This window comes from Tympanuchus pallidicinctus, unplaced genomic scaffold (genome assembly GCF_026119805.1).
Source record: "Tympanuchus pallidicinctus isolate F22 unplaced genomic scaffold, pur_lepc_1.0 scaffold24, whole genome shotgun sequence".
NCBI classification, from domain to species: domain Eukaryota; kingdom Metazoa; phylum Chordata; class Aves; order Galliformes; family Phasianidae; genus Tympanuchus; species Tympanuchus pallidicinctus.
Genome location: NW_026294741.1, coordinates 1,522,969 through 1,549,040, shown reverse-complemented (window position 1 = coordinate 1,549,040; position 26,072 = coordinate 1,522,969). Strand labels below are relative to the sequence as shown.

At 50.1% G+C, this 26,072-nt stretch overlaps 1 protein-coding gene across 6 annotated transcripts in view; it reads right to left on the bottom strand.

The window, feature by feature from the left end:
• Window positions 1-2,387: 2,387 nt before the first annotated feature.
• The window catches only part of ACACA (acetyl-CoA carboxylase alpha), a 107,118-nt gene continuing 83,433 nt past the window's right edge, over window positions 2,388-26,072 (bottom strand). For all 6 annotated transcript variants that reach the window (XM_052688917.1, XM_052688919.1, XM_052688918.1 and 3 more), the window contains 11 exons: window positions 25,176-25,319; window positions 24,318-24,438; window positions 22,103-22,199; window positions 20,205-20,301; window positions 19,442-19,577; window positions 15,534-15,711; window positions 14,474-14,586; window positions 8,079-8,233; window positions 7,707-7,877; window positions 5,813-5,949; window positions 2,388-5,266 (listed from right to left, as the gene is read on the bottom strand). In XM_052688917.1, the coding sequence (XP_052544877.1) occupies window positions 5,140-5,266; window positions 5,813-5,949; window positions 7,707-7,877; window positions 8,079-8,233; window positions 14,474-14,586; window positions 15,534-15,711; window positions 19,442-19,577; window positions 20,205-20,301; window positions 22,103-22,199; window positions 24,318-24,438; window positions 25,176-25,319 (1,476 nt within the window). In that variant the 3' untranslated portion in view covers window positions 2,388-5,139. The remainder of the gene's footprint in view (window positions 5,267-5,812; window positions 5,950-7,706; window positions 7,878-8,078; window positions 8,234-14,473; window positions 14,587-15,533; window positions 15,712-19,441; window positions 19,578-20,204; window positions 20,302-22,102; window positions 22,200-24,317; window positions 24,439-25,175; window positions 25,320-26,072) is intronic.

Below are 26,072 nucleotides of genomic sequence, written 5' to 3'. Positions count from 1 at the left end.
TATATCTAAATATGTGGGCTGACTGCAGGTCTGAGGCATAACTAGATTACGACTAGTTACAAGCATGCAGGCACTGCTGCAATTAAATCAGATGATACTGTTGTCCATGTAATCTCTGGATTTCCCTTCCTCACACAGCAGATTTGATGTGGTTTCACAAAAGCACTGCCAGCACTGTTGGTTCCTTGGTTGGTTCCTGCAGGCAGGACATGGGGCTCAGCCCTCCAGGGGACGATGGGTGCTGGAGCAGCATTGCTGTCCATAGGGCCTGGGTAAGAGCTGCTGTACGGCCTGGTGGCTCAGCACAGGGCAGCAGCAGTTGAGATTTAGTAGCTCCATCAGGTCCCCAGAGCTGTCTGCAGATCTGGTATTAATTAATCCTTTTTACACCTCTTCATTACAGCTTTAAGTCTCCTTTCTAGTTACCTGCTTCCAGTAAATAGCTTCCTGGCACGTCACACGGTGTATTGAGCAGTCTGCCACAGCACAGGAGAACGTGCTGAGCTGCAGAGAGCTGGGGCTGCATGTGGCACCTGGGGCTGGAAAGTGGACAGGAGGATGTGGGTGCTGCTCTGCCTCGTCCCACCGCCGGCAGCTTGTGAGCAGTCCTACCAGGTACAGAGGCACCTCTTTGGGGAGAGGACTTAATTTACTCAAGGGTCCATGACATTTCGGTGTTGCTTTTTTAATGTGGGGAAGGAAAACTGTAATTGTCCAGTTAAGCCCAGCTCGTGTGTGCTGCTGCTCCTTTAGGTACTGTGCCTGGGGGTGCTGTGCTTCAGGAAGCTGTGGGCCTGTGTCACATGCTGGCTGCACTCTGTGGGGCTGCATCTCAGCTGCTTGTCACTGTGCAGAGCACAGCCTTCCCTGTCTCGCAGCTCTCTGGGCAGGCTTTGCCCCGTTGCCCCCACGGACTGCTTTCCACAGCCCTTTCCATGTCGGGGTGCTGCTGATACGCTCTCCTTCCCCACAGGGGTGTGAGCAAGGCCATTAAGCCAAGAGCCATGTGCAGCACCGCACCGCTGCAGAGTCAGAGGGCCAGAACCCCACATCCATCCTCTGGGTGCAAATCTGGAAGCGTCCCCATAAGCTGCAGCGTGTTGGTTGCCAGCAATGGGCAAAGCAGCACTGCTGCAGCCCCACCAGTGCCCCAGGTGGTTCCCCTGCCTTCAGTGGTACCTGCACTTCTTTCCTGAGCGGCAGCAGAGCTGTGTGGTCGTCTAACATCATTAAAATCTCATGGTTTAATAACCGCAATTCTGAAAGGCATCAAGGGGAGTAAATTGGCTGCTTCCAAACTTGGTGTCGGTGGAATGGTTTCACGCTGCTGGCGCTGGCAGGGCAGGCATCACGGACGGCTGGCAGGGAGCGCCGTGCCCCTGCCCTGTTGGGGTTTGCTGTGCTGGCAGGAGGGCAGGCTGCGCTGCGGGGCTGCTGCTCTGACTCCTGTGTCCTTTAACGTGGCACCAAGATTCTGGGTATTATTTTTTTACATTTTGAGAGCTGGATGTAGCGTTAAAAGGGTAATGTGGAACACTTTAAATGTGATAACTTCTCCTTCGTATTGTTGGAAGAGATAAGAACCAAAGCCCTGCTAAGCATGCTTTTGAATTCACTTATCAGTGTTTAAGCAGGCTTCTCTGCCCGCTGCCCCCACCACCTGCACGGCCCGCAGCTCCAGCCTGCTGCCCTTCACGGGGAGGTCAGCACTGGTTCCAGGCGCAGGCAGGTGCTGCTGCTGAGTCCCTGTGCCCTGGTGGCAGCGGTCACTGTGCAGCCAGGTGTCGGCAGCAGCTGTGTGCGCTGGTCAGGGAGGGCACAGGTGTCCGGTGTGATTGCAGCTAAGTTTTCCTAATGATGCCAATTAACGGCTGCTGAGATTTATTTCGCTCCCCGATGGAATATCCGTTCTTTATTCATTCATGGTGCAGCTGCTGATGAGTGCCTGCACACCCGGCCCAGTGCCTCTGTGCAGCATCGCGCTGCAGCCAGGTGTGTTGTGATGGGGAACGGGCTGCGAGTGCTGGGGCGGCGCCGAGGGCTTCTCCTCATCCTCTCCCCCCACAATAGCAAAGAATTTCAACTTTCAGACAAACAACTTCATTTACAAGTGTGTCTCTAATTAGCTGCAGAATTAGTAAAGCAGAGTTTTCCCCCCATAGATCGGCCAAACCCCTGAGGGAGGCTGTGGAATAGAGAGAATCGCATTTCCAATTATTTTGTTGAATTGCTAATTTAGTTATTGTGCCTGGCGTAATTGTGATGGGTATTGGGTGTGCAATTCAATTTGTTTTAAATATTTGTGGGAAGGCTGATCAGTAATGGAGCTGACCTATTTCATGGCCCAAATTGAGAGAAGAGACTAAAACAAAAAACAGCTACAAAGCCACAGTTTGTCTCAGTTTTTATTTTGATGTCTCTCATCCCTCTTAAGACTGTTGATGCAACAAAAGGTTTACATTAAAAGATGATGGCACTTTGATCTCGGGCTTTTGAGAGCTTACAGCTTTGGTACTTCTTTTCTTGGCATTTTAATATGTAGATATTTTAGGCTAAAGAGTTTTAAATGCATTTCTGGAGTTCAATAGCCCCCTGTTTCCCCCCTCCCCCAGCCGTATTATGTTTGTTAAGGTGATTTGTGCTTTTACCCATCAGGATTCTGGTTTGAGAAATGCACAAGATAACAGCTGGGATTTTCCTGGCTCACGTTGTCCAGTTGAACACATCACACCTTAACCTTTAATAGGGAGAACCTGGAAGAAGGTGAGCAGGGAGGGTGTGTGGCTGAGCTGCGTGCAGGTCATGCCCAGTGTCTGTCACAGGGCTGCTGTGCCACCTCCCTGGGGGGGCTGGTTAACAGGGGGCTGTGCCAGCACCTGCAGAGCTGCAGTCACTCAGTGTTAAAGAAGAAATCTGGGGATGGGAGCGCCTGAGTGAGGCTCAGGGACGAGGGGTGACAGACTTACACTCCTGGCAACAGCGAGAGATGTAATTCATTCTTTTTATTAAAAGAAACTGAGGTAAGTGAAATACTTCAGCACCAGCAAGAACAGCGTGTACTGAGGGGGGATCCCGCAGTGCCAGACCCCCCACCCCGCTCACAGCCCGACCCACACACACATGGACAGGGCAGGGCACTGCAGCACTCACCAACAGCTGCTTTACCCCCAGTTAAGCAGTGCCTGAGCCCCTAACACTGGGCTGGAGGGGGCTGCTCTCGCCCAGCAGGCAGAAGGGTTTGGCGGCTGCAGCTCCCCCCAGGCACAGGGCGCAGCGTGGTGGCACCAGGACCTCTCCCATTAACAGCTGCAGAAAGGCTGGTAGCAGATCCATGTGTGACAGACCTCAGTGTGCCACCACCACGTAGCAATTCCTGGTGAGGCGCCCCGTTCTGCCTGGCTGAGACATTCTCTGTCCTTGTGTCCGGCTGCAGCCTGGATTGGCATAAGTAAAAAGCATGTCTGGGGATTGTTTGGGAGGGAGCTGGAGGGCAAAGAAGAGTCTTTTAAGTTAAAGTTAGGGTGCTGAACTAACAGGATGAGGTTTGTCCTTTGGGTGGCAGCTCCTGGTCCTCTCAGAGAGCGGAGAGTAACCAAGGAACCCCAGCACTGCACCTCAATCTTACAGCATTCCAGCTGCTGTGCACAGAAGGGAGCAGCAGGTCAGAGGGAAAGAGCACAGGCGTGAGGCACTGGCTTTGTAATTAATTCTCTCCTAAAAGCATCCCTTCTCATTCGCCCTATGCTAAAAGAGGAAGTGTAAAACCTGGAATACTTTTAAGACAATCATTGGTGTAAGCCCCAGTTTTACTTTTCGCAGAGTTCCTCTGCGAAAGAGGAGCCCCTCTGCTCCTACAGTGCTCAGATGGGGGCCCTGGACTGGCTCAGCTCCTTGCAGGCAGCCTGCAGCCCTTGCCCAGCGTGACTGGAGAGGTCACTGCAACAGGTGGAGCTGCCACTGGGTGTTAAACAATGTGATTACCAAATTGCACCTCCCCTCCCTTTTTCTTTTTAATTTCTGTCTTCTTGTATGAACAAGGCAGTTCTTGTGCTCTCCAGCAGCTCTGGGGTAGAGGTTGGTGCATAAGAAAAGATAAAAGCTCAGGTGTGCTGAACCAAATTTGCCCCTTACACTTCTAACCACATCTGTGCGTTGGACTCATCCCCTCCCTCTCTTGCCTTGGCGGGTTGTAGCTGCTTTTCTGCTTCAAGTCACCTATCCACATGGAAAGAATTAATGAGCACTTTTAAGTATATGCAACAGTGGGTCTGCCCCAGGACTGTTACCCCTCAAAATAAGTAGGAGAGGAAGAGCAGAAATGGGCAAAAGCCACATTTTTACTCCACCTCCACCTTCTCCTAGAAGGGCTTTTCACGCCCTGATTTGCCTTTCTGATGGAGCTGTGCACACAGGCAGAGTACACAGGGCTCCAACCCCCCTCTGCCACGTCCCCATTCCCGAGTGCTGCCCTCGTGGTGGTGGACACAGCACTGCCTGCCCCCACGTTCTGTTGTAACACAGATGTTTGCAACAAAGCCCATAGGGGCTGATAGCAGAGCTGCTGCTCAGCCACAGAACAACACACACAGAGAAGTCTTCAGCAACCGCTGGGACGAAGGAGCTCCCGCTGCTCCCAAAGGCAGAGCCCATCCTCAGCAAATGCTCCTGCAGGTAAAACTGGCGCCTGCCAGCGCTGCAGGATGTGTGTGAGAAGCAGCCAGGGGCACGGGGTGCAGTGTGGGAGCCCCACCACTTTGCTGTGCCCAGAGCTCACGGTACTGCTGTACCCGTCATTGCCCGGCCGTGCTGCTTTCGGTGGCAGCGGAGCAGCAACTGCTGCGTTGGTCCAGTCCCACTTTGTTAAATAAATACAGTACAGTTAGACAGCTGTAACTCAATCCCGCAGGCGCTTGTGTTTATACATCTTCCTCGTGGCTCTGGCCAAAGGACACGCTTCCTCTGGTCAGTCTGATCTGAAAAAATAAAAATGTCACTCTTCCAGCATTTCCCTGAGCCTCCTGTCTCGGTACAGTGGTTGCAGTTGAGCAGACAAAGGGCAATTCTGAGCCTTTTTTTTTCTTTTTTTTTTTTTTCCCCTCCACTGTACCGAGCAGGGGGGAGTACAGGAAATCGATGCTCTTATGTTGAAGAAGGAGAGTCCATTGTGGAGAGGATCCGCACGATCTCCGCTCGCTGGGTGGGTGATATATGCTGGGTCATGTGCACGATCGAATCCATGGCAACCTCCGGATTGGCCTGGACCAGGCTGCAAAGAGGAAAGAGTTCAGTGCTGGCAGCCCCAGGCCTCATCTGACAGCTCTGTCAGGGAGTGCTGACAGATGGGCTCCTCGGAGAGCAGGAAGCAGCGGGCGCTGCTGGTAGCTGACTGCAGGCTGGGCAGTGAGCTGCTGGCAGGGCATGGGCACAGCTCCCTGCTGGGCATCACTGCAGCACAGGCAGAGGAATGGACAGGAATGCCTGGAGATGCCGTGCTGAAGTGGGTGACATTGCTGTGCATGTCAGAGCCCTCCTCTAACACACAGGAGTCAGCTCTGTTAGATCTCTTCAAATCTAAGGCAGGGCTCTGCTCGTGGAGCTGCAAGGAGCGCCTGTGCCAATGTGATGGTAATGCTTAGAGGCAGGAGGGACAGACCTGATTCACCACTGCTTCACTGTCGGAGGGGTGTGTTTGCTATAGTTCTGTACTAGAGTCAGAAGGGATTCAGCATTTTATGGCACTGAGCACAGAAGCTTGCCTGCAAAGACTACAGCTGGAAAAAAATCAGTGGGTGGAAGCCATGCGGGTGCTCACCTGCGGATCTGCTTCAGGATGTAATCCCTGGAGATGTACTTGATGTTCTCATCCACAACCGAGCGAACCCCTTCCTCCTCCATCAGCTGCTTCTCCAGCCACTCCACCAGGTCCTTGTTGCTGTCCCACAGGTATGCCTGCCAACAGAGCACACTGTCACCCCCTGTCCCTTTGCTCAGCCCTGGCTCAGCAGCACTGCTTGCAGCCACGTAGCGCTCTGGAAATTTAATTCAACTCGAGAAGTTCAGGGCTCAGATGCTGACCTGGGGGCAGGGCAGCTTCTGCATGGCATCCCAGGCCCAGCACAGCTGCACAGCCCTCCAGGAGGGGGTCCTGGCAACAAAACCCCATTTTCTTCTGCAAGATCATTTCACCTGATATTTGCGAGGTAGTTGACTACATAATAATTCAGGAGTGTGTTAGGTGCCTAATAGCCTTCTCGCTCCTCTCTTCTCCTCTCATTTTCTTTACAAATCATTTAAGAACCGTTTTGTTAATGGTTTCCGGAAAAGCAAGTACCACCATTAGCACTCATTCATATTTATGTCATTTTATTTGGGTAATTAAACACAAAGCTCGTCATTTAAAGGTGCACTATCCTTCTCTGTTATCACTAACAAAGTCAAAGTCAGAATGACAATGAGCTCCGCAGTCAGGGGGTGGCTGGGGCACAGGGGGACCCTGCACTGCACAAACCACCACCCTGCTTTTGGTTTTATCCATAGAAATTACGTGTGTGGCTCTCTGAACCTCGTGATGTCATTTCAACCCAAAGATTCTGCTTATTTCGTTGTTTTTTTTTCTTATTATTATTTTAAACTCGTTAGTTTGTGCTCCTTGCTGCTGCCCCCAGACATGGCAGGAACACTGCCTGCATACAAAGTAGGGCACTTTGGAAGATTTCAGGAAGGAAAGAAAAGCCCAAGCAGCCGCCTTACGGTTGCAGACCTGCATAAAGCTAGATTTACCCAAGAATCCCAAAGCTGTTACTTTAGGAGAATATTTAATACTCTTATTAATCATTTTTAATCCGTTTGCTTTTAATTAAGAAACAGCATGATGCTTTCCTATCAACATATGCCAGGGAGCAGATTAATTGTGGCTTAAGATAACTCTCCTTGATTGGTGTAATGTATTAGCTAACGAGATGCCCGCTTTTAAAGACGCTCAGACACTACCTTGGAAAGCCTGCTGCCCTCCAGAGAGCACGTTCATCCCCCCTGCTTTCTGGAACCCCTGAGCGTTTGTGACTTTAAAAATAAAATAAAATGAAATAAAGAACTGAGATCGGAGGATTGCGACAAAAACAACCTAAGAGCTGTGCTGGGGATTGCTCTTTAGAGATTGCCAGTTCAGAGTTGGAGCACAATTAAAGACATCCTCAGCACAGCCATCGGATGAAGATGCTGCTGAGGTGATTCCCCCCCACCCCCCAATTCCCAGCAGCTCAACCTGGCAGTGAGTTGTGCTCTGCCTGCTGGCACACTGCTCTGCTGGCGCTGAGCAGCCCGGGGGCCATGAGATGGTGGCAAAGAGTGGGATGCCCATTTCCAGCTGTGCCAGCACCTCCATGCTGCCTTCCTCTCAGGGCCGCCCTTCCTTGCTCTGCCAGCAGAGCTGCCCACCTCTTTCAGATGCTCACCTTTTTGTAATGGTAGTGCTATGTAGGTAGAATCCTATTGAAACTGAGTGTTTGTGCTCTCCTGGCCTGAAATACGGCATTCCCATGAAGTAACTCATGATCTGGAACATCCCCAAAAGTTCTCTTTCATCACCCAAAATATCTTTGGACACTACACAACTGAGAACCAAAGATGAAGTCCCACTTGGGAGAACTTCATTGGACTTACACCCACGGAAGACCACAGCCTGGCACAAGTGTGTTTCCACTTACCTTTACTGTCCCTTCCACTTCCACAAACCAGCGTCGCAGCATGGCCTGGATCTGCCCGTCGGTCAGCTCAGGGTTGGCATCATGGATCTTCTTTTTGACCACGTCTTCCAGAAGAAGACGTCTCAGCCTCCAGTAGAAGAAGGTACGAGAAGTTTTCCAGTCTAGAATGTCCTGCCCAGGACAGAGATGGAGAAATGAGTGAGGGGCAGCATTTCCGTGGAGAAAAGCTTAAGCCTTGCTCCGCACTGACGTGAATGGCTCTCATTCATACACCCAGTTGTGCCACTCACACAACAAACACAAAAACGTCTCTGCTCAGCCCCCCCACCCTGGTAGCAGAGTTACTGCCCTGAGCCAAACCCCAGCACTCACCGTGATGGCACCCTTCTCCTGCATGCGGCCTGGTGTGTCATGCAGATCAGCAAACTGCATGGCCACCTGGTGGTAAATGGGGATCAGGAATTCCTCCCGCTCCTTCAGCTTGCTCTCCAGGTCTTTTCGGTCGGCAGCACTCAGCTCAGGGGTACCTGCAAGCAGGCACAGCCACAGGTCAGCCACCTCTGACAAGTCGAGGCAGAAGAGCAGAGGTTGTCCTGTTCCTGCACACGGGATGCCTTTGGCCAGGAGAAATGCCAGCCCATCAGCTCCGGGCAATGCCAAGAGCTCCTGAATCAAACCAAAGTGCTCCAGCCTGGATTTCCTGCCAATAGTATTCAGGCAAAAGCTCCAAAGCGGAGTTTCACCATGGAAACTCTATTTCATTTAAATGCCAAATGAGTTGAGTCATCAATTGAGTGACAGATTTCCTGGAATTGCTCCTAAAAAAGAATTATGTTCCAGCACAGCATTCATTTCAGCCCAAAACACGGGCGGTGTGAGACCACTGAGCACCACTGCGTGCTTTCCTGCAGGCAGTGACACCTCACCACGCCGTCCACTTACCAGCAGCCAACACAGCTCCCAGCCACGGAGCAACATGATGGACAGGAAGGAAGGCTGTGCTGCGACACCGTCCTCTGACATTCATAATTTTTCACTTGTTTTGAAAAGACCAAACTCCAATTAACAGTGATTAAAACACCTTAACTTCACCTTGTGAAGTACAGGAACCAGACTAAGCCAGGAACTCTGCCTCTGACACTCGTGCACGAGGTCTGCATGCAGAGGCAGTGATGTACTGAGAGCCAATCTCAGCTCAATTCAAGCAAAATTGCAGTCAGAGCCAAATTCCACGTTGGTCTCACTGCCCAACTGCACGGGGCTGCGAGAGCGATCCTGCACAGAGGGCAGCAGAGCCACAAAACAAAAGTGAGAGCAGTCGATGCGAAAGCAGGGCCAGAAGCTCCGTCCTCAGCACCCCATCAGCCGGGCATCCCGACTGCTGCATGCTGTGCCAACACCGAGCGCTCTGTGTTTCAATCTTTATCATTAGGGGAGGAATACTGATTAACCACTGAGCTTTTCAACACATCTCCCACCCCCTCAGCACCTCATGGCCGTGCCCCTGCAGAGCTTCCTTCCACCTGGGCGCACACAGCACTGTGCTGCCCGGTCCCTTCAGCAAAGCTCCCCAGCCAAGGCGCACATCTGAGTGCCTACCAATACAAATGCTGCCTAACCTTTCCAGTGCAAGTAAGAAGCTTTTAATTAAGAGCAGCGACTCTCATAACCTTCAGAATAAAGGATGGGACGTATTTATCCACGTTCAACTCGCCCGTTCCTCCAGCCCTGTTCCAAATGGCAATGCGTGCACTTGAGCCCACGCTGCTGCTGGATCCCGGCCTCCATGCACGCAGTGCACCCGGAGCAGCCAGGCCCAGTAATGATTTAGGTGAGATTAACAAATATGTCAATGTCTATTTTCTGCTTAATTTAAAAGCGGCGTCTATAAAGATTTTTGACTTCTGAACCCTGTTCTCCTGAAAGAAAGAAGGTAACAATGAGGAGGGGGGATAAAGAGTGATTATCCCATCATCGATCGTTTGTCAGGAGCATTTCTTATTCACTGGACTATTGTAAAAAGCTAAGCTCTCGATCAATCCTGTAAGCCCCCCGTACAATTAAATATCTTGGAATGGTTTTCTTTCTTTCCAAGCAGATCTCGAGGCCTCAGGGCTTTTCAGAGCGCTCGGGCCTTATTTATTTATTTCTCAGGAAAAGTCTCCTTCCACAAATCTCACTTGGCAGGGGGAGCAGGCTTAAAATATGGGATTCCTGTGCTCTGAAGGTACCGGACAGTTAATGAAAGCGTCACCGTTTAAATCATAGGAACATTATAGACCTGGAGGTGTGGATCAGCTGCTGATCAATGGGGAACAAAGGAGCAGTGCTGTAGCAGGGGGTGCAGTGGGGATGTTAGGGAAGGAGGGCCTCCCTGCTCGGCAGGAACGTGGGGCACGCTCAGGTGGTGCTGGAAGTGCCCTCAAGGTGCCACCAAGTGCCTCTGCAGCAAAGCCCAACCGCAGCACTACGTATTTCCCACCTCTTCATCCCACCATTTGGATCGATGGCAGAACTGCCTTGGACTGGCTGAGAAATTACCCTGGGGAAGCAGCATTCGTGTTGGGAGACACAAAAGATGACGTTCTGAGGGGAGAGGTTCGGGATCCAGCAGGGAAGGGGAGCCCCGCAGCCACCGACCCGCATGCAGACGGATGGGAGCTCCGTGCCGTCAATCTGCTGGCACGGCTCTGCGATGCTGAGTCTCCATTTACGCTGCTCTCCAAAAGTTAAGGGGAGGCATCGCAGCAGAGAAAGCAGCACCTAAACTATTGTGATTTGTGCCCCATTAAACAAAACCCCTCTGCGGGAGCAGCCCCCCACCTCCAATAAAGCTCCTGCCTTTGGGGAGCGGCTCCGCAGGCCCATGAATCACAGCCTCCCATAACATTGAGTAGCAAAGCGCTTTTCTTAAATATGACCAGTTTAACAGGTTAGACAAAACGACTTCAAGGAATGTTATTGTAGGTCCCTCTGATTGCAGAAAGCCAGGCAGCTTCTGAATCAATTTGATGGTTTATGGTTTCTAAGCTGTTAAAACGTGGGATTTTCTCCCTTGCCCTCTGCACAGCCTCAGTGTGGCAAAGTCTTTCCTTGGCCATCTGCTCACCTCAGACATCCCCAGGACCCGGCACAGGCACAGCTGCACACCCACCGGCCCACCTGGGGATTTGCTGCTTCCCAGGTAGCACAGTAAGAGCCACCCAGTGACATCAGGACGTGCCCATTTTAACCCTGGTCTCGACCGCCCCATACCATTTCCAACACCTGCAAGAATCCCCATGAATCTCACCTTCTTTGCCTCTGCCTCTCCCCATCTGCTGCCGGACAGAGCTGGGGACAGGAAGGTCACTGTGAGCTCACGTCCCTGCACAGCGGGCGGCTTTGGGCCATCGCTTGTTCCTTTAAATGAGGCTGCTTGTAATTGCTTCGCTAAATATTCAGCAGGATTTATGTTACAAAGGTGCAGTATGCAATAGCAGTGAAGGTCACACGTGCCTGTGACATGGGCTTGAGATAGCCTCGTGCAGCTGCACACGCGGTGCTCTGCCCTGGTCCTGTCCCACTCTGCTCTCAGAGCTCTGTTAGCAACACAGCACCTGGGCCACGTGGCAGATGTGGGACTCCTGAAGGTGTATTTGGGGGAATCCATTTGGGCCCTGCAGGGTTCAGGGATGCCGATGGAAGAGGTGGCAGCTATCAGCACTTGCTCGTCTGGGCTCCTGACCACACAGTAACGATTCAAATGCAGCAGCACTTGCAGACAGAAACAAAGGCAAAAAAGTTACAGCTGCACCAACTGTGTTTGTCCCAGACTTCCTGAGAGATGGCACCAGTACAGCACCATTTTTCATAGTCATTGCTCAAGAAAACAACCAGCATTTTGATTAATTACAGCACAGAGCAACAACCCACCCCCAGAAAATAATTATCGGACCTCTGAGCCACAATCCTCCTTTCTGAGCTGGAGCTGGGAGAGGGCCTGGCCATGGCACAGTGTCCCCACTGCAGGCTGGTGGCTGTGTGAGCTGCCTTTGCATTCCAATGCAGACAGAGCCCTCCTCCCACAGTGCACAACTGCACCCGGGCACACAGCTCAACACTTCTATCAGGAGAACCACAAATACCTGATAACGTAACTGAGTCTCTCTCTAACTGGAACCATTCTGCCATCCTTTCACATTCCACCCAATTTTTGCTCACATTACACCATACAACAGAAGCACTGCATGCCTGGGATCCGCATGGCAAAGTTGGTATTTATTCCACTCCTGCCCGTTCCGTTGTAACAAACAAAACGAACGGCATCGCTGCGCTGCTCTGAGCTGTGCCCATGGTCCCCCTCACCTGGGGGCCGCAGGCAGGACCGCCCTCCCTCCTCCCTGTTTGGGAACAGCACAACTCTGAGTGACACCGCAACACAACGCGGGGCTAATAAACATTTCAGGACTAGTGCCAGGGAATTGATAATGAACAGATTTATGTCAAATGATTCGATATCTGCCGGCCTCCGCTGCTCTCGCACTCCCCCACTGCGGCCGGAGCGCGGTGCAGGGAGATCCTCCAAGGGGAGCGCCGGCCCCGCTCCTCGCACCGCGCGCCTCCCGCTGCAGGCAGCTCGGGGAGGGATGACAGCCACTCAGGGGTTAAAGAGAGGCAGTGAACCCCCAGCTAATGAGTAAGAATTCAGCAGGCAGTGTAAGATAAATGGAGCTTTCTCTGCTTCTGCTGGAGTCAGCATGAACTGCGGCCCTGCGGCTTGTTTGTGGCAAATGGAGTGCGCGAAATATCAAAGGGCAGTGATCCAGAAGAAGACCGACTTTGACAAATTTTAAATTGGCCAGAAAGAAAACCAGCAAAAAAAAAAAAATAAAAAAAAATTATGCAATTCAGTGTGTCCTGCAATCTTAGCTTTCCTGCTATGGTACGGAATTAGCAGCAAAACAACAGCAATGATCGCCTGATGCTGGCAGCAATTACAGCCATCTAAGTGAGATGCTTATCAGTGACTGAAGCTTTTAGAGCTCTCCCTACGTACAGTTGTAAGTGACTTGCTCTTGTGCTGCAGTCATTTTAATTAAAGTGTATGGAGTTTGCCAGGAGTAATTGCCCTGTGCAGGAAGCGGTGGCAGAAGGGCCCACACGGCTCCTGCCTCCTCCCCCAGCCCGGCCGGGCACAGAGACCCCCAGCAGACCTGCCCCCATCCCTGTCCCCACGCCTGGGCTCTGGGCGGCACACTGTGGCTGCTCCCAGCACGCCATGAGCTCTGCTCTCTGCTTCTGCCACTGCATCAGGACTGGGATGTCCCCAAATCCCTGTGGCAGCTCTCCTGTGTGGGCTGCTGGGGACCAGGAAGGCAGCACCAGGAGTGGAGCTGGGAATTGTGGCCATGTGGGGAAATGAGCTGCAGTCCCTCACCCCAGTCATGCAGCCCTGAGCTGCAGGGCCACCAGGACCCTCTCCTGGGTGTCCATGGCTTGGCACAGTCACACTGTCAGCTTCCCATTGGATGCCATCAGTCTAACATAGGGCCAAAATGGGTTTTGCCACAGCTACAAACATTCAGATGGTTTTCCACTCCAACACAGGCAGACACAGGCAGAACAACACAACCACGGGACAGCTGTGTCCCCTTCCCCTGCTGCAGGAATGCACAGGAGTCAGACCAGCTCAGACAAATCACCAGACCCACACACTGCCCACCTGCTGCACGCCCAGAGAGGGAAACAGAGACTTTTAAACTACCATCAGAGAGAAAAGTCTTTGATGCCATGAAAGACATAAGCAAGAAGCTGACTTTCAGCAAGCGCTCTCATTCCCAACACTCCCAGCACCCTTTACAATTACTGTTCTCCTCCCAAGGCGTATCTGAACACTTGTTTTGTATATAAATTGTTGCACTACCATAAATTAAAAAAAAGCCAAATAATAAAATGTAACTGCAGCAACAGAAACGATTTATCAGTCATTTGCAGAACACTTCTCCTCCTGAAGGATCCCAGAAGGCTTTATAAATTCACACCATAGCCACGTAGCCTGCTTCCTCTGCTAAAATGTACTCAATTTTGGAGGTAAAAAGAGGCTCTGTAAGATTATACTCTTATAGTAAGAGCCAGTAAAGAACTCTTTAAGGAGTCTATTCTCCTGAGAGAGAACACGTCTGATATTAAGTGCATTTTGCTGAACACTCCGTATTTTGGGCTGTTGGGCATATACCAGGTGTTGGGATTGTTTGGAGTGAAAGGCACCATAATAACACAACACACACGGTGGCATGCCGGCTGCTGAGCACGGCAAATCACCCCATTTACCAAGGAGGTGAGGAATACGTTTTTGCTTTCTTAAAACTGAAAAGCAGACACTGTTACCTAAAACCGCCTCGGGCACACAGAGACAGTCCAGCAGCCAAAGTGTCTCTGGCCAAATTCTTAATTACACCAAATGACACCAACTGAGAGTTCGGCCAAAAATTGCTCAGATGGAAACTGGAGCCAAGCATCTGTAGCCAGCGTCTGCCGCAAGGCCCCATCAGTTAAATTCAGCTCACAAAGCCACCTTCCACCAGCACCCCTACGTGCACCACATGCACACCGACCTCCTCTCACACACCCACAAACGCAGCCTGTCCCACCTGGTTTTCTTCCCAAGTTAGGTGACAGTCAATAAAAATGATCATGAATTTGATCAAATGCCTGAGTGCCCCTTCCTAAGGCCCATGCCCACCCTGGTCAGGCAGCAGCAGAACGCTCCGCTGCCCCGCACGTACCCAGCCGCTCCGCCAGCCGCATGTAGACGGGGTCCACTCGCCGCATCGTCTTCACCAGGTCCTTCCTGCGGAACTTGATTTCCACCGTCCCCTCTGGCTCCAGGATTCCTCCTCTGATCGGTGATGGGCAAAGAGAAAAGAAAGGCAAGTTCAGGTCATCGGACAAGGGGAAAGACAAAACGGGATGGTTTGATGTTGTCTGGAGAGTGTGTAGAATGATGCAGAGAAGGGAGGAGGGAGACAAAACAAAGAACGAATCTCAGCTGTGGTTTACCCAATGCCATGCACACGAGTGCCCACCCAGCAGCACAGAGCGCATCCCGGCACCAGCACTGCTCCTGGCAGCCTCTGTCAGCTGCGACCTGAAAGCTTCTCTGAAAGGTAAAGCCTTGTGACACATCAATTAACGAAGCACGTTCATTAGAGGAGGAGAAGAAGGTCAGTGCTGAGGTGGTGGAGCAGCACTGGCAAAGGGAATTATCACCAACGCACTGCAGTGTGTAGGGACAGGACGGCAGCGCTCCCAGAATTATCTTTTTGGCTACAGGAGCTGAGGGCAGCAGAGCCCTGCTCAGCACTGCCAGCAAGCAGGCTGTGTGCCCAGAACCTGCCTGCTGCTCCTCACGGCTGCAGGCGCCATCCCCAGTAACTGTGTGCCTGTCCTCCCGGCTCACCCCATCCTGCCCACTGCAGACAGACCAAGCAGGACTGGCTTCTTCCTCTGCGTGACTGAGCATCACTATATTTTAGAGATTCTCATTTAAAAGTGTTCTTCCAAGAGCCTGTCGCTCCACATGCTGTAATGAGGACTTCACTTTCGCAAGCAAGTTGTAGTTTATGAAATGAGCGCAGTGACCCAGAGAGGTGGCAGCGCCCCATCCCTGCAGATGCCCAAGGTGAGGGGATGGGGCTCTGAGCACCACTCTGGCTGTGGCTGTGCCTTTAGCGGTCCCTTCCAACTCAAACGGTTCTATGCCCCCATCGGAAGGACAACACCAGGGGATGCTGCAGTGCACACCGACAGCTCCGTGCCCGGCACAGAGGCTCTGAGCAGCCCTACCTGCTCTCACGGTCCGCGTACATCTCCATGTGCCGGGGGTTGATGGTGGGGTCGATGACGGCCCAGGAGCCGCCCCTGAGCTCTGCCTGCGGTGGGATGTAGATGAGCACAGGCTGCCGGTACTCCCGCAGGCCGTCCACGATGTAGGCACCAAACTTCAGCACCTGGTCGTACATGTCTGCAGGAAAAGGACACAGCGTCAGGCACAGTGGGTCAAACTGGAGAGAGTTTTGGTCAGCCCTCCTCCCCCTGCTGTGCTACAGCTCCAGCGGTGCTGCTGGCCCAGGGCAGGGTGCCCAGGAAGGAGGTGCACATCTATAGACCCTTGTATGTCCTTATAAAAAGCAGTGAGAGCTGAGGGTTCAGACGTGGAATAGCTCTCCTCCCCTCTTCTGGCTTTACAATCTATCCAAGACACTCTGCTGAAATTCTGAAGAACTCCACTGTGTACAGACAAAGCATGGGAAGTATCTGCCCCAAAGGTGATTTACATAAAAGAGAAAAGAATGAAGGCTATGAGAATTTATATGAGATGATACTGCTTGTAATGGATGTAGTTTGTAATGGAAACAGGCAGCCTCGAATACATATATTTTGTTACACATAATTATATTTGGAAGCATCGAATCAGATGTATAAGAAATGAGAAACACTTATCAGGATTATCTGGTCCGTCTCTTTGTCCACACAGGACCCCATCCTCTGCTTCTTTCCAGTGCTTCTTAAAGCCTCCATTTAGAAATCCCAAACCACCAACTCTCATTCTTCAGGGCCATTTCCATAGCATTCAGCCAAGTTCTCCTTCCTTCCCCATCTCAATTCATTTCCCATTGTTCCTTCTTGCATCACCCCACACTCCATCCACACCTGCAGTCCCAGTCATGAACAGATCGGCGCTGACACGCACCTGAAATCCTCACATCCTTTGAGAAAGCCACTGCTGGGGTAGGACAGACTCCAGCCCCGGTCTGCACATCACAGCCCCTGGTTAATGGGGAGCATCAGCACACAGTTATCCCCAACTCTTTGGGCAATACTCACACAGTAGGAGTGCCTACAGAAAGTGTAGGTACGTATGTACTGGTACCACAGGCTCTGCTGTGCTCTGCCCAGCTCACTTGCTGCTCGCAGTCCCAACACCCAAGAGAAGGAATTTCCTAACATTTAAGAGAAGCCAAATGCCAATGAGGAGGAGGATGATCTACTTCCATTAGTTGTGACTGACTCTGAATTCCAGCAGAGCAGCAGGCCTGGAACCAAACAGAGCTCCAACCTTTCCTGAGCAAAGAAAAAGACCTCAAAAGGGGTGACAAATTTATTACTAATTACACAATTATTTTATTATGTAGCACTAGTAATAAACCACTTGAAGTACTTTCAGCTAATTCTAGTGTTAAGAAAATAATTGCTCGATTCAAATTATTTTAACTGAATTAATTCTTTACTAGACATTTTTTACTAGAGCTACATAATAAAATAATTATGTAATTAGCAATCCATTTGTCACTCCTGCCAAGGGTATGTATTTTACTCAGGTTAAGTCCTGGAAGGGAGGCATCCCTTGTGAGAGGACGTGGGGTGCAGCAGAGGCAGCGCTCCTGCAGCCACGGCTCCCCACGCACACGGCTGCTCCCCTGGGGATCCTGCACTGCACTGCTCCTCTTCCCCGCTGGGTCCCAGCACGCCGTGCCTCTGATTTTCTATATGGATTTTCACGAACTTCAGGTTTCTCTTGCACACTTAGAACTTCCACCAAGGCCATTTTCCACCTTCCCAGATGCCCCTTCCTGCCTTCAGACAGGCTATAAACTCCTAGCTGCTAACACTAGGATTAGCAAAATCAAAATTAAACGCGAGATTTCTGAGCCAAATTTCAGCCCTGTACTCATTTGAAGCCGAGCAAAGCAGCAACGCTGCAGCAGTCCTCCAGGAAGAGCAGTGCCTGCAGTTCAGCAGGGCAGAGTGCTCACAGCACACCTCCCCACGCCGTGCCTGCGGCGCACCGACCCTTCCCTGTGTGTGCAGGGGCAGTGCTGGGAGGCAGCAGGCAGCTTTGTGCATTTGGGGCCGCGTGCCCTGAACCTCTGGAGCTGGAACGGATCTCATCAGCTTGGCTGGATTAGCAGATAGGACCCGAAGGTAAACACCGGGCGCACGTTGGCTGCAGACACATAATGAACCTCGTAAACCCATTACATGCTGCAGCACCGCCGTTCAGCACCAGGTAATCAGAGATTTAAAACAGCCCTTTCCTTCCGCTTAGATTTTTTTTTATTGTTATTTATAACCTGTCCCAGGGAAAAATAATAAGTGAAACATGAAAACCCAACCGCGAGTGACCCTGTAGCACAAGCAGCGCTGCCGTTAATGTCGCGGGGATTTGCATGCTATCAAACTATTCATGCCGAGTCCAAGACCCCGGTGCTAATTTCCAGTAAATTTCATGCTTGATGTCTCCCCGTCGTGGGTCACCGCCGGTTCGCCTAAATAAACCACTTCCAAATGGCTCCTCCATCTAAATATTCAAGCCAGTTTTTATAATTTAATTTTGCATTATGCTGAGGAGCCTCCTGGCCAGGCAGCGCTCGCTGGGGAAGCGCCGGCGCGTTGTGAGATGCCTCCATTTCTGTGCTTCCTTTATTTATTTTACTGCCCGAATCGGACCTCCTAGGCCGACGAGTAAAGGGGCTGGGCTTTTTTCCTTTGCTTGCTTTTTTTTTTTTTTCTCCCTCTGCTAATGTCAATTTTCAGCATAGCAAGAGCTGTCTCTAATCTTTTCCTACTCATTACACACAATTTTGGAGTCATTTTACCCACAGTGCAGCCGGCTCCTGGCAGTGTGTTTGTGTGCACTGAGGGGTGGCATAATTGTTTATTTTCCCTCCCTGCATAATCCCCAGGCAGCGCTGAAACCAACACTGCCAACACGGCCCCGAGGAGCACAGCGAGCATCAGCAGGGAGCAGGGCTGCCACCGCCCCAGCAAAGGCCAAGCAGAGCAGCCTGGCACAGTGCACCCTGCGGCAGCTCTGTGTCTCCGTGCTCTGCCAGGAGCTGCTGTGCAGGTCTCTGGGGATGCGCAGTGCAGCACTGGCATCTTCCCACAAATGAACACCTTCTTTTCCACCCCGGGCCTCCGGTTGCAGCTCAGAAGCCACCCAGTTTCTGAGGAACACTCACACTGTCACCACGGCAGCCCTCCCCAGCGAGAACTCCTGCTGTTAGCAGGCCTGTAATGTTCCCTCTGTGTGCAAAGTGCTGCACGCGGGTAAAGGGCCGTAATCCTTCACTTATTTAAATTTTATGGTATCAATCTCACGTTCCTGGCACTTCACAGAATTTCAAGCAGCACTATGTGATACAGAACTCTAACTGCCAGTACATTAACTGAGCAGTTTTATAACTGCGTGAGCAGGCACTGCCACAAAAAGGACTGCCCAGGACGGGGAGCCCATCCCTAGACACACAGTGCTACCAGTGTGAGAAACCATCAGCAGGACAGTGCTTCCACTTGCTACAATGTGCCCTTCCATTACCCAGTACTGCTGGCTTACCCAGCCCCAGTTCTAAACTGAGGCAGAAGGATATAAAGCAGAAGAGGTTTCCTGAGATTACTGCTTAATTAGCCCAGGCTGGCAGCTGTAAATTCTGTCAGCAACTAGCCCACAGTTACAGACCAATCACCTGTTCTCACTGCAGCTGGTCTGGTCAGGTCCTGTAACCCTCCATGAGGGTATGTATAAAAATACAACAGTGTTGTTACGCTGAAAAGAACCTGATTTCAGATTTGCACTTGGCACATTTGGTGTTATTCCCACACTGGCTGTTAAAGACAAGAGCCAAGAAGGAAGGAAAGGAACAAAACCGCCCAACAGGACAACACCATCAGGGTACAGAAGTGGCCATTACCTTTCATGCCACCAGAGAAGCCTCTCCAGTTGGCAAAGACCATCAGAGGCAGCCCCTCCCTGTTGAAGTCGTTGATGGCCTGGGCTGTCTTATAGGCAGAATCAGGGAACCACACCTGACCAGCCTGCTGGATTATCTGTGGGAATGAGAAAGATGAGCAAACCCTGTTACCTTAGCAGTCAGCACAAAAAAAAAACCAAAACACACAGAAACGGTTGCAGCACGAATTGCAATGTGGAACCATCAGTGCAGAGCAGAGCACACAACATGCACAGGATCTGCTTGTCCACAGAAAAACTGGGACAATCCTTCTGTCACCAGCATCAAAAGGAGTGATGTTGCTGATTTCCCCATGGGGAGATGGCACAGGAAGCCCGATGCTGAGACTGCTGTAACAATGTGAAGGAGAAAGAAAAGCACATGCAAAGGAGAAGATGCAGAAGACATGATGTAGGGCCACAGCTGTGAAATCAGGCAGGAGAAAAGCAAAATGTCAAAGCAGCAAGAGCATGAAACACTACAATCACAGCCAGGGAACAAGGAAACCATGTTTCCAATGCCCCACTCCCCATATCTCAGCCCACAGCAGAACTACGGGGGAATGCGGAGCAAACAGCCAACACAACCATCCCTGCTGCATCAGCTCCCAGCCAAGGACTGGCTCTACTTTGTGTCCCGTATTTGAAAGAAAAAAAATCCCACCGAAACAAATGCTCTTTTCTCAGAGACGTTTGCAGAGGACAACCACACACACTCAGCTCACCTTGGCCTCTGAGTCCAGGTTTGCAGGATCAGCAGGGATGCTCAGCTCCACTGTTCTGGTTTCTACGGCAACTACTCCTACAGGTATTCCTCCCAGCCTGAAAGGAGGTGAGACACATCAAAATCTGTATTTTCTCTGTTTCACAACTAGACAATTTTTCCAATTCACATCAAAATACTCAGAAGAGACAAATAATGCATGCAAATGGAGGAGGAGGAGGCCGCACTGCGGCCTTTTTGAAGAGTTTAGGCGTGCAGCCGGATAATTTCAGAGCTGAATTTAGGGTTCTCACAGCAAAACCCAGTTCTAAAAACTGCCACGTGCCTCACTGAGAACGAAACAGAAGAGAACTGGCTGCACCCGTGCTGCTGCTACGACCCCCTCTTGCTGGCGGCGGTGCGCAGAGGTTTGGGGCCGCCTGCCTCGCTGCCTCCATCCCAGAGAGCTGCTCCTGCAGCCACCCGAGGAGGGACAGCACAGCCAATGGGCACCAGGGGGCTGAGAACATTCCCATTCACTATGATTAAGAGTCTGCCCAGATACCCGTAATTGCAGAAGCCGTCTTAAATCGGTAACTTATAACTTCTATATTAGGGCCCATGTGACCTAATAAAGAACATCTTTATCCAAGTATTACAGTTATTTATTGAACTTGAAAACAGCTCAAAACAACTTCTGTTTTCCATTATACTTCATATAAATTTTATCAGGCTAGCACATGAAGATGCTACATCTTGTTTTATAGTGTGTCCCTGGACAAGTTGCCATAGAATAATAAAAGACAATTTACAGCCAACAGCACACATATTCCAAACATACATACAAAAGATGAGTTTTGGCAGCACTTATAGTAACAATCCCAGAAGAATATATTTGTATTTGTTTTTTCAAAGTGCCGCTGCTTTCAAAAGAAGTCGGTTTCATTTGTGTTATATAGATGTGTGCACGGGAGAGCCCAGAGCAACCCGGAATTTGTCAGAAGGAATTGCAAGAGGGGCTGAGAACCGGCCTGGACAGAGAGCTTCCAGCTTTGCCAAACCACCGGTTATTTCTTTTCCCTGCAATACTGCTCGATCTAAAAGCCTTTCCAAGATTACAGTACGTCGTGAGATAAAACTTTAGTGTGTTACAGATGGCAAATAAAAATAGTGAAGTGTATCAAAAGGTCACAGGACAACCCGGGGTTACGTGCTGCAGTTAGGAGTGGAGTCTGCAGGTACTTTAAGGTCTTTTCGAAGATGTATGAAGATCAGACAATGTTCTGAGTGGAATGGAATCCCTGGGACCAGCAGAGGTCACAGACACAGAGAGATGGCAGGGCTGAGCTGAACTGCTCAGAGCCCTTTGGTTGGGCAGGAGCAGCCCACGTTCTGATATGGGATCGAAGGAAAAAGCCTCCTCCTGATCACATTCTGCTCTAGGAGAGTCCTCAGGAAATCCCAATCCCATTTTGCCACACCTCTCTGCAGCACAGAGGAAACCCGAGATCATCAGGTGCTGCACTGGAAAATGCTGCAAGCAATTCCATGCAAGTCTCGATGTTAAGCTCTTCTGTCTCTTGTAATTTATTCCAGTTTTAGATGAACTTCTCTTGCAAGGCAAGTGTGACCTCAGAGCACTAAGCTGTGCACCCTTCCTTTGGCCAACAGCTGCAGAGAAGCAGGTTTTGTCTTCCATCATTTTTAACAACCTCTCTCTCCTTTTGGCTTTTGTGCATGTCCCCTCCAAGCAAAACAGGAGCAATGATCAGTGCTTGCTCCATTCGTGTGGTAAAAAAGTATCCTATTCAAGTAATGACTTATTCTTACCATCAACTTGGAAATGAGGTTTCAGAAAAAAAGTAACGCCTGATGAAAACATGATTTCCACAAACATCTAAAAAGTCTCTCAGCATTTACCTTGCTCTGCCAACCACAACTGTCTGTGCCCAGGGCTGCATGATCTCCAGGAATGAGCCATTGTCAAAGAAACCACTCTGCCACTGTCCTTTCTGACCTGAAAGGAAGGGGAAAAATGGAGACATCAGAGGTGGGAGGAGAAATGGGAAGTCAGCATACAGAAGGAGCAACAGAAACTTGCTTAAAAATGCCAACTGGAGAACGTGGTGCTGCCTTTTGATGTATTTATTTATTTAATTTTAAACAGATTATCATACAAGGGAACATTAGACAGCTGAGCATTTGTCTGCCTTCAGCCATCATGTCTTATTTCATTTGCCAGCCTGCATAAAAACAGTCATTTATCAGCAAAAGCATCATTTATTGTTAAACGATGGGGTTCAGATAGCAGAGGGACTTTGCATGCTTTTAAATAAATAACTTTTTTTTTCGAGATAGGACAAACATTTGTCAAAAGGCAGCAAAGTCATTAAAGATGTTTTTCAAAATGCCTGTTTCTATTTTAAAACTCAGCTCAGTTTTCTCTTGCTTCTGCCTGATCTCTCCTGCAAAGAAATGCAAAAAGTTCCGTAATGCTGGAAAATGAGATGGCACATCTGAGAGCTTCACACATTCCTTGGGAAAACCTGAAATGAAGTGCTGCATATTGAAAGCCTGCTCGCTCTGCACAGATACCAGCTGCATCCCATAACCTGAAGCATGCTTTAGCTCCTAAAATGCTTTAGCTCACCATGCACTATCAGATCAATTCATTGGCCCAGAGGAGGCAGTGACTTCCCAGTGCCTCGAGGAAATCAACCCCCTGAAGAGCACAATGCTGCCAAGCACTGCCCACCCAACAGGTACAAAACTCGCTCTGTGGCACCCTGCTCTGCTCTGAGGCTTCATGAAGCTTCTGCCAAAAAAAAAAAAAAGCCAACAAAAAAAACCTCCCAGCTTTACCTCTTGGCACAGAGCTTCTGAGGAATACTTTAATCTGAACAAGCACCTTTGCTTCTGCAAACCCAAGTCCAAAACCAATTAAAAGTGGAGATCCAAGCAAGCTAACCTCTGCTGACTTAAACAGGATGGAGAGTGTTTTATCAAGACCAAACTTGTAATTACTGTGTTCTACATTCCCTGCCTCTGTGGCCCCACTGTAAAATGTGACCATCCATTTCAAAATTATCTCTTTATCGTGAGCCCAAAGCTGATCGTTTAGATTCTGGCCTCGTGTCGGGCGTCAGTTTGAAGAATATCACGGCAATATCTCCTCTAATAAATGGCTTTAACTTTTCACCTAGGAGATATCTGCTTTAACTTATCACAGGGAATCATCTGCTTTCCTTAACGCTTCCACTAAATTAAAATCTGAAGTCACTCGATTTGGAAGGCAGCGCTTGCTGCGCTCAGACAGCTGGATGAATTACTTGAGAGATGATGAAAAAATATTATCCAAAAACAGAAAACTTAGTTTATCACAAATCTCATTTTAGCCTCCCAAACTCGTTAATAACAGCAGGCATAATGGTCACCAGTTTGCAGCTGGTTCACACGCAGGCTGCACAACCCCAAGTGCAAGCGTGGGGGTTCAGTGGTTGGCAGTGCCTGCAGTATATTTACTCTCCAGGACCTGCAGGAATGCTGTGCATGAAGACTTTTGTATTTGCACTTTCCTCTGAACTGCAAAAAGAAGGTCTATGAAAGTAACTATTACTTGTAAGTGTTCCCAGGCACTCAGAATTTATATGCTATTTTTGTATATTGCATCTAAATGCCTTAGAACTAATCATTTCATAAGCTCTGAAATGTACTTGGGCGCAGGCCTTGGACTTCTCTTCCCATTCCAGCCAGCCTGATTCTCTTTAACTACCCACGTTCACAGGGTGCCTGGCTGGGGGCTGGAGGCAGAATGGAATGCTTCAAGTCTGGAAGCAGATGCAGAGATCTCCAAACAGAACAGATTCAGGCTTCAGAATGCACCTGGCTTCACTCAAGTCCTAAAGTACCACAGAAAAAAGATCCAGATTGACAGGGTGAGCACACAGGGCCTCCTGCCCCATTTGCTAACCATACCTTCATTCTTTAGTCTTTGTAATTCTAATTATGCAACAGGCATAGAACTCACCAGAGTAATAATAATTTGATGCTGACAAAGCAGAAACAGATGTGGAGCTTTGAGTGTCTTGAAGCAAGACACAACACAGCACGTCCTGACCACCAAAGATCTACGTACTTGGATTTGGGCGTCCAGCCAGCATCCAGCGAGGATCATAGGGAGTCTTGGTAGGAACAAAGTCTATGGTTCTGTCTATAGGATCCTTGACCTTGAGGATAGGAACAGGGCTGTATACGCTCTAAGGAAAAAAGAAAAATACTTCAGGTAGTAATTTTACATAGCTTTGCACCAAAAACCAAATCTAAAGCACCTGGTCAGAGTCTGCTTTCCACCACATGGTACAACCCTGTAACGTGGGATCTCAGAGCCTTGGTACGAGTCTCAAGAAGCGCTCCAAATACTCTCAAAACCCTCCTTTCAGCATCATCTGATATGCACTCTGCTACACTTGTTCCTGAGCTTCAGGCACTGACAGCATTTGCAAGGCGTTGCAATTTAATTTCTAAAGGTGACCAGGCCATCAGACTCATTCATGCAGTCTTTCCTGAAAGAAGGTGACCTGCATGTTCTTAATACCGCTGCCTTCCTGGCTGCACAGCAGCTAACACACATACATCAGCTGCTTCAAATTACTGCCTCAGAGAGGAACTTCTAGAGTCTTTCCAGGAAAAGACAACCCACTGCTGACATCAGGTCCTGCCACCCAGAGTACTTGAAATAGGACTCCAGGATGGGATGTGATGTGGAAGTACACCCAGCAGAGCCGGGCTGCCCCCATCCCAGCTTTGCAGGTCAGAAGCTGCTCTGTGGAGTTCAGTATCACAACGCCCAACTGCTTCAATCATGAGTCTAAATCATTTTGCTACAAACACAGGATAAGACAAAGCATTCAAAGAGCCTGCCCTCATCCCCAAAGCTCTGTGAACAAAGAGGACATGGGGTGACGTGCCACACTCCTGCAGGGCCAGGAATTACCTTGGGCATGTAGGAAAGCCACAGCAGAATAGTGTAGACTCCTTCAAAATCGTCGCACACGGTGCCGTGGGTCACCCCGTTGTTGTGCATGATCTGGATCCCGCCCAGCTGGTTGTTGGAGGTGTACACCTCCCGACCAAGCACCTGGAAAGGAAAAACAGGGAAGCCATCAGGGGATGGGATGCGGACTGCAGGTGCAGACTGAGGAGATGCCTACAGCAAGTCACGCTCACTTCAGCAGCAAAGAATGGAGCGATGGCTCCCAACTGACCTTCCTGCACATCGCTGAGATCTGCAGGTATGGATTTCCAAGGGAAACTGCACTGGTGGAAAGCTGAGGCAGCCGTCCCACCTGTCCTTTCTGAGCAGCTGAGACATGAACAGGTCTCCTGAGCACTGACCCGGGTGCAGCGAAACCCTTAACTGGGCAGAAAAGCCACGTGCTGCAGAAGGCACAGCAAAGACAAAACCCCAGCTCTGAGAGGTTGGGAGATCAGATGAGTGCTGCGTCTGACTCTCCTGGCTCCATCGCCAGCCTCAGCCCGGGCTCTGCAGCTCTTTTCTCATTCCCCTGCTGTCTCTTTCCATTTGCCCTCTTGCTGACTGATACACTGATCTCTCGGTCACTCGGCTTTCTGCTCCACTGAGTCCATATTACTAATAACACCTCTGCCACGGCCAGTTTACCTCATGAAGGCAGGAGCACATCATTACAAAATAAACTCATAACTTTGACATTCTAGCAAATATATGCCGTTTGTTATTTTTATGGGTTGTGTCTTTCTAACAGACAGAGGGCATTACATACCTGCTTCATTTAGATCTTAAAACCCCCTCGAATGCAGGCAGACAACTCGTCCTCCCCCAGCAACCCACCAGCACAGCTCCGTTGAGGAT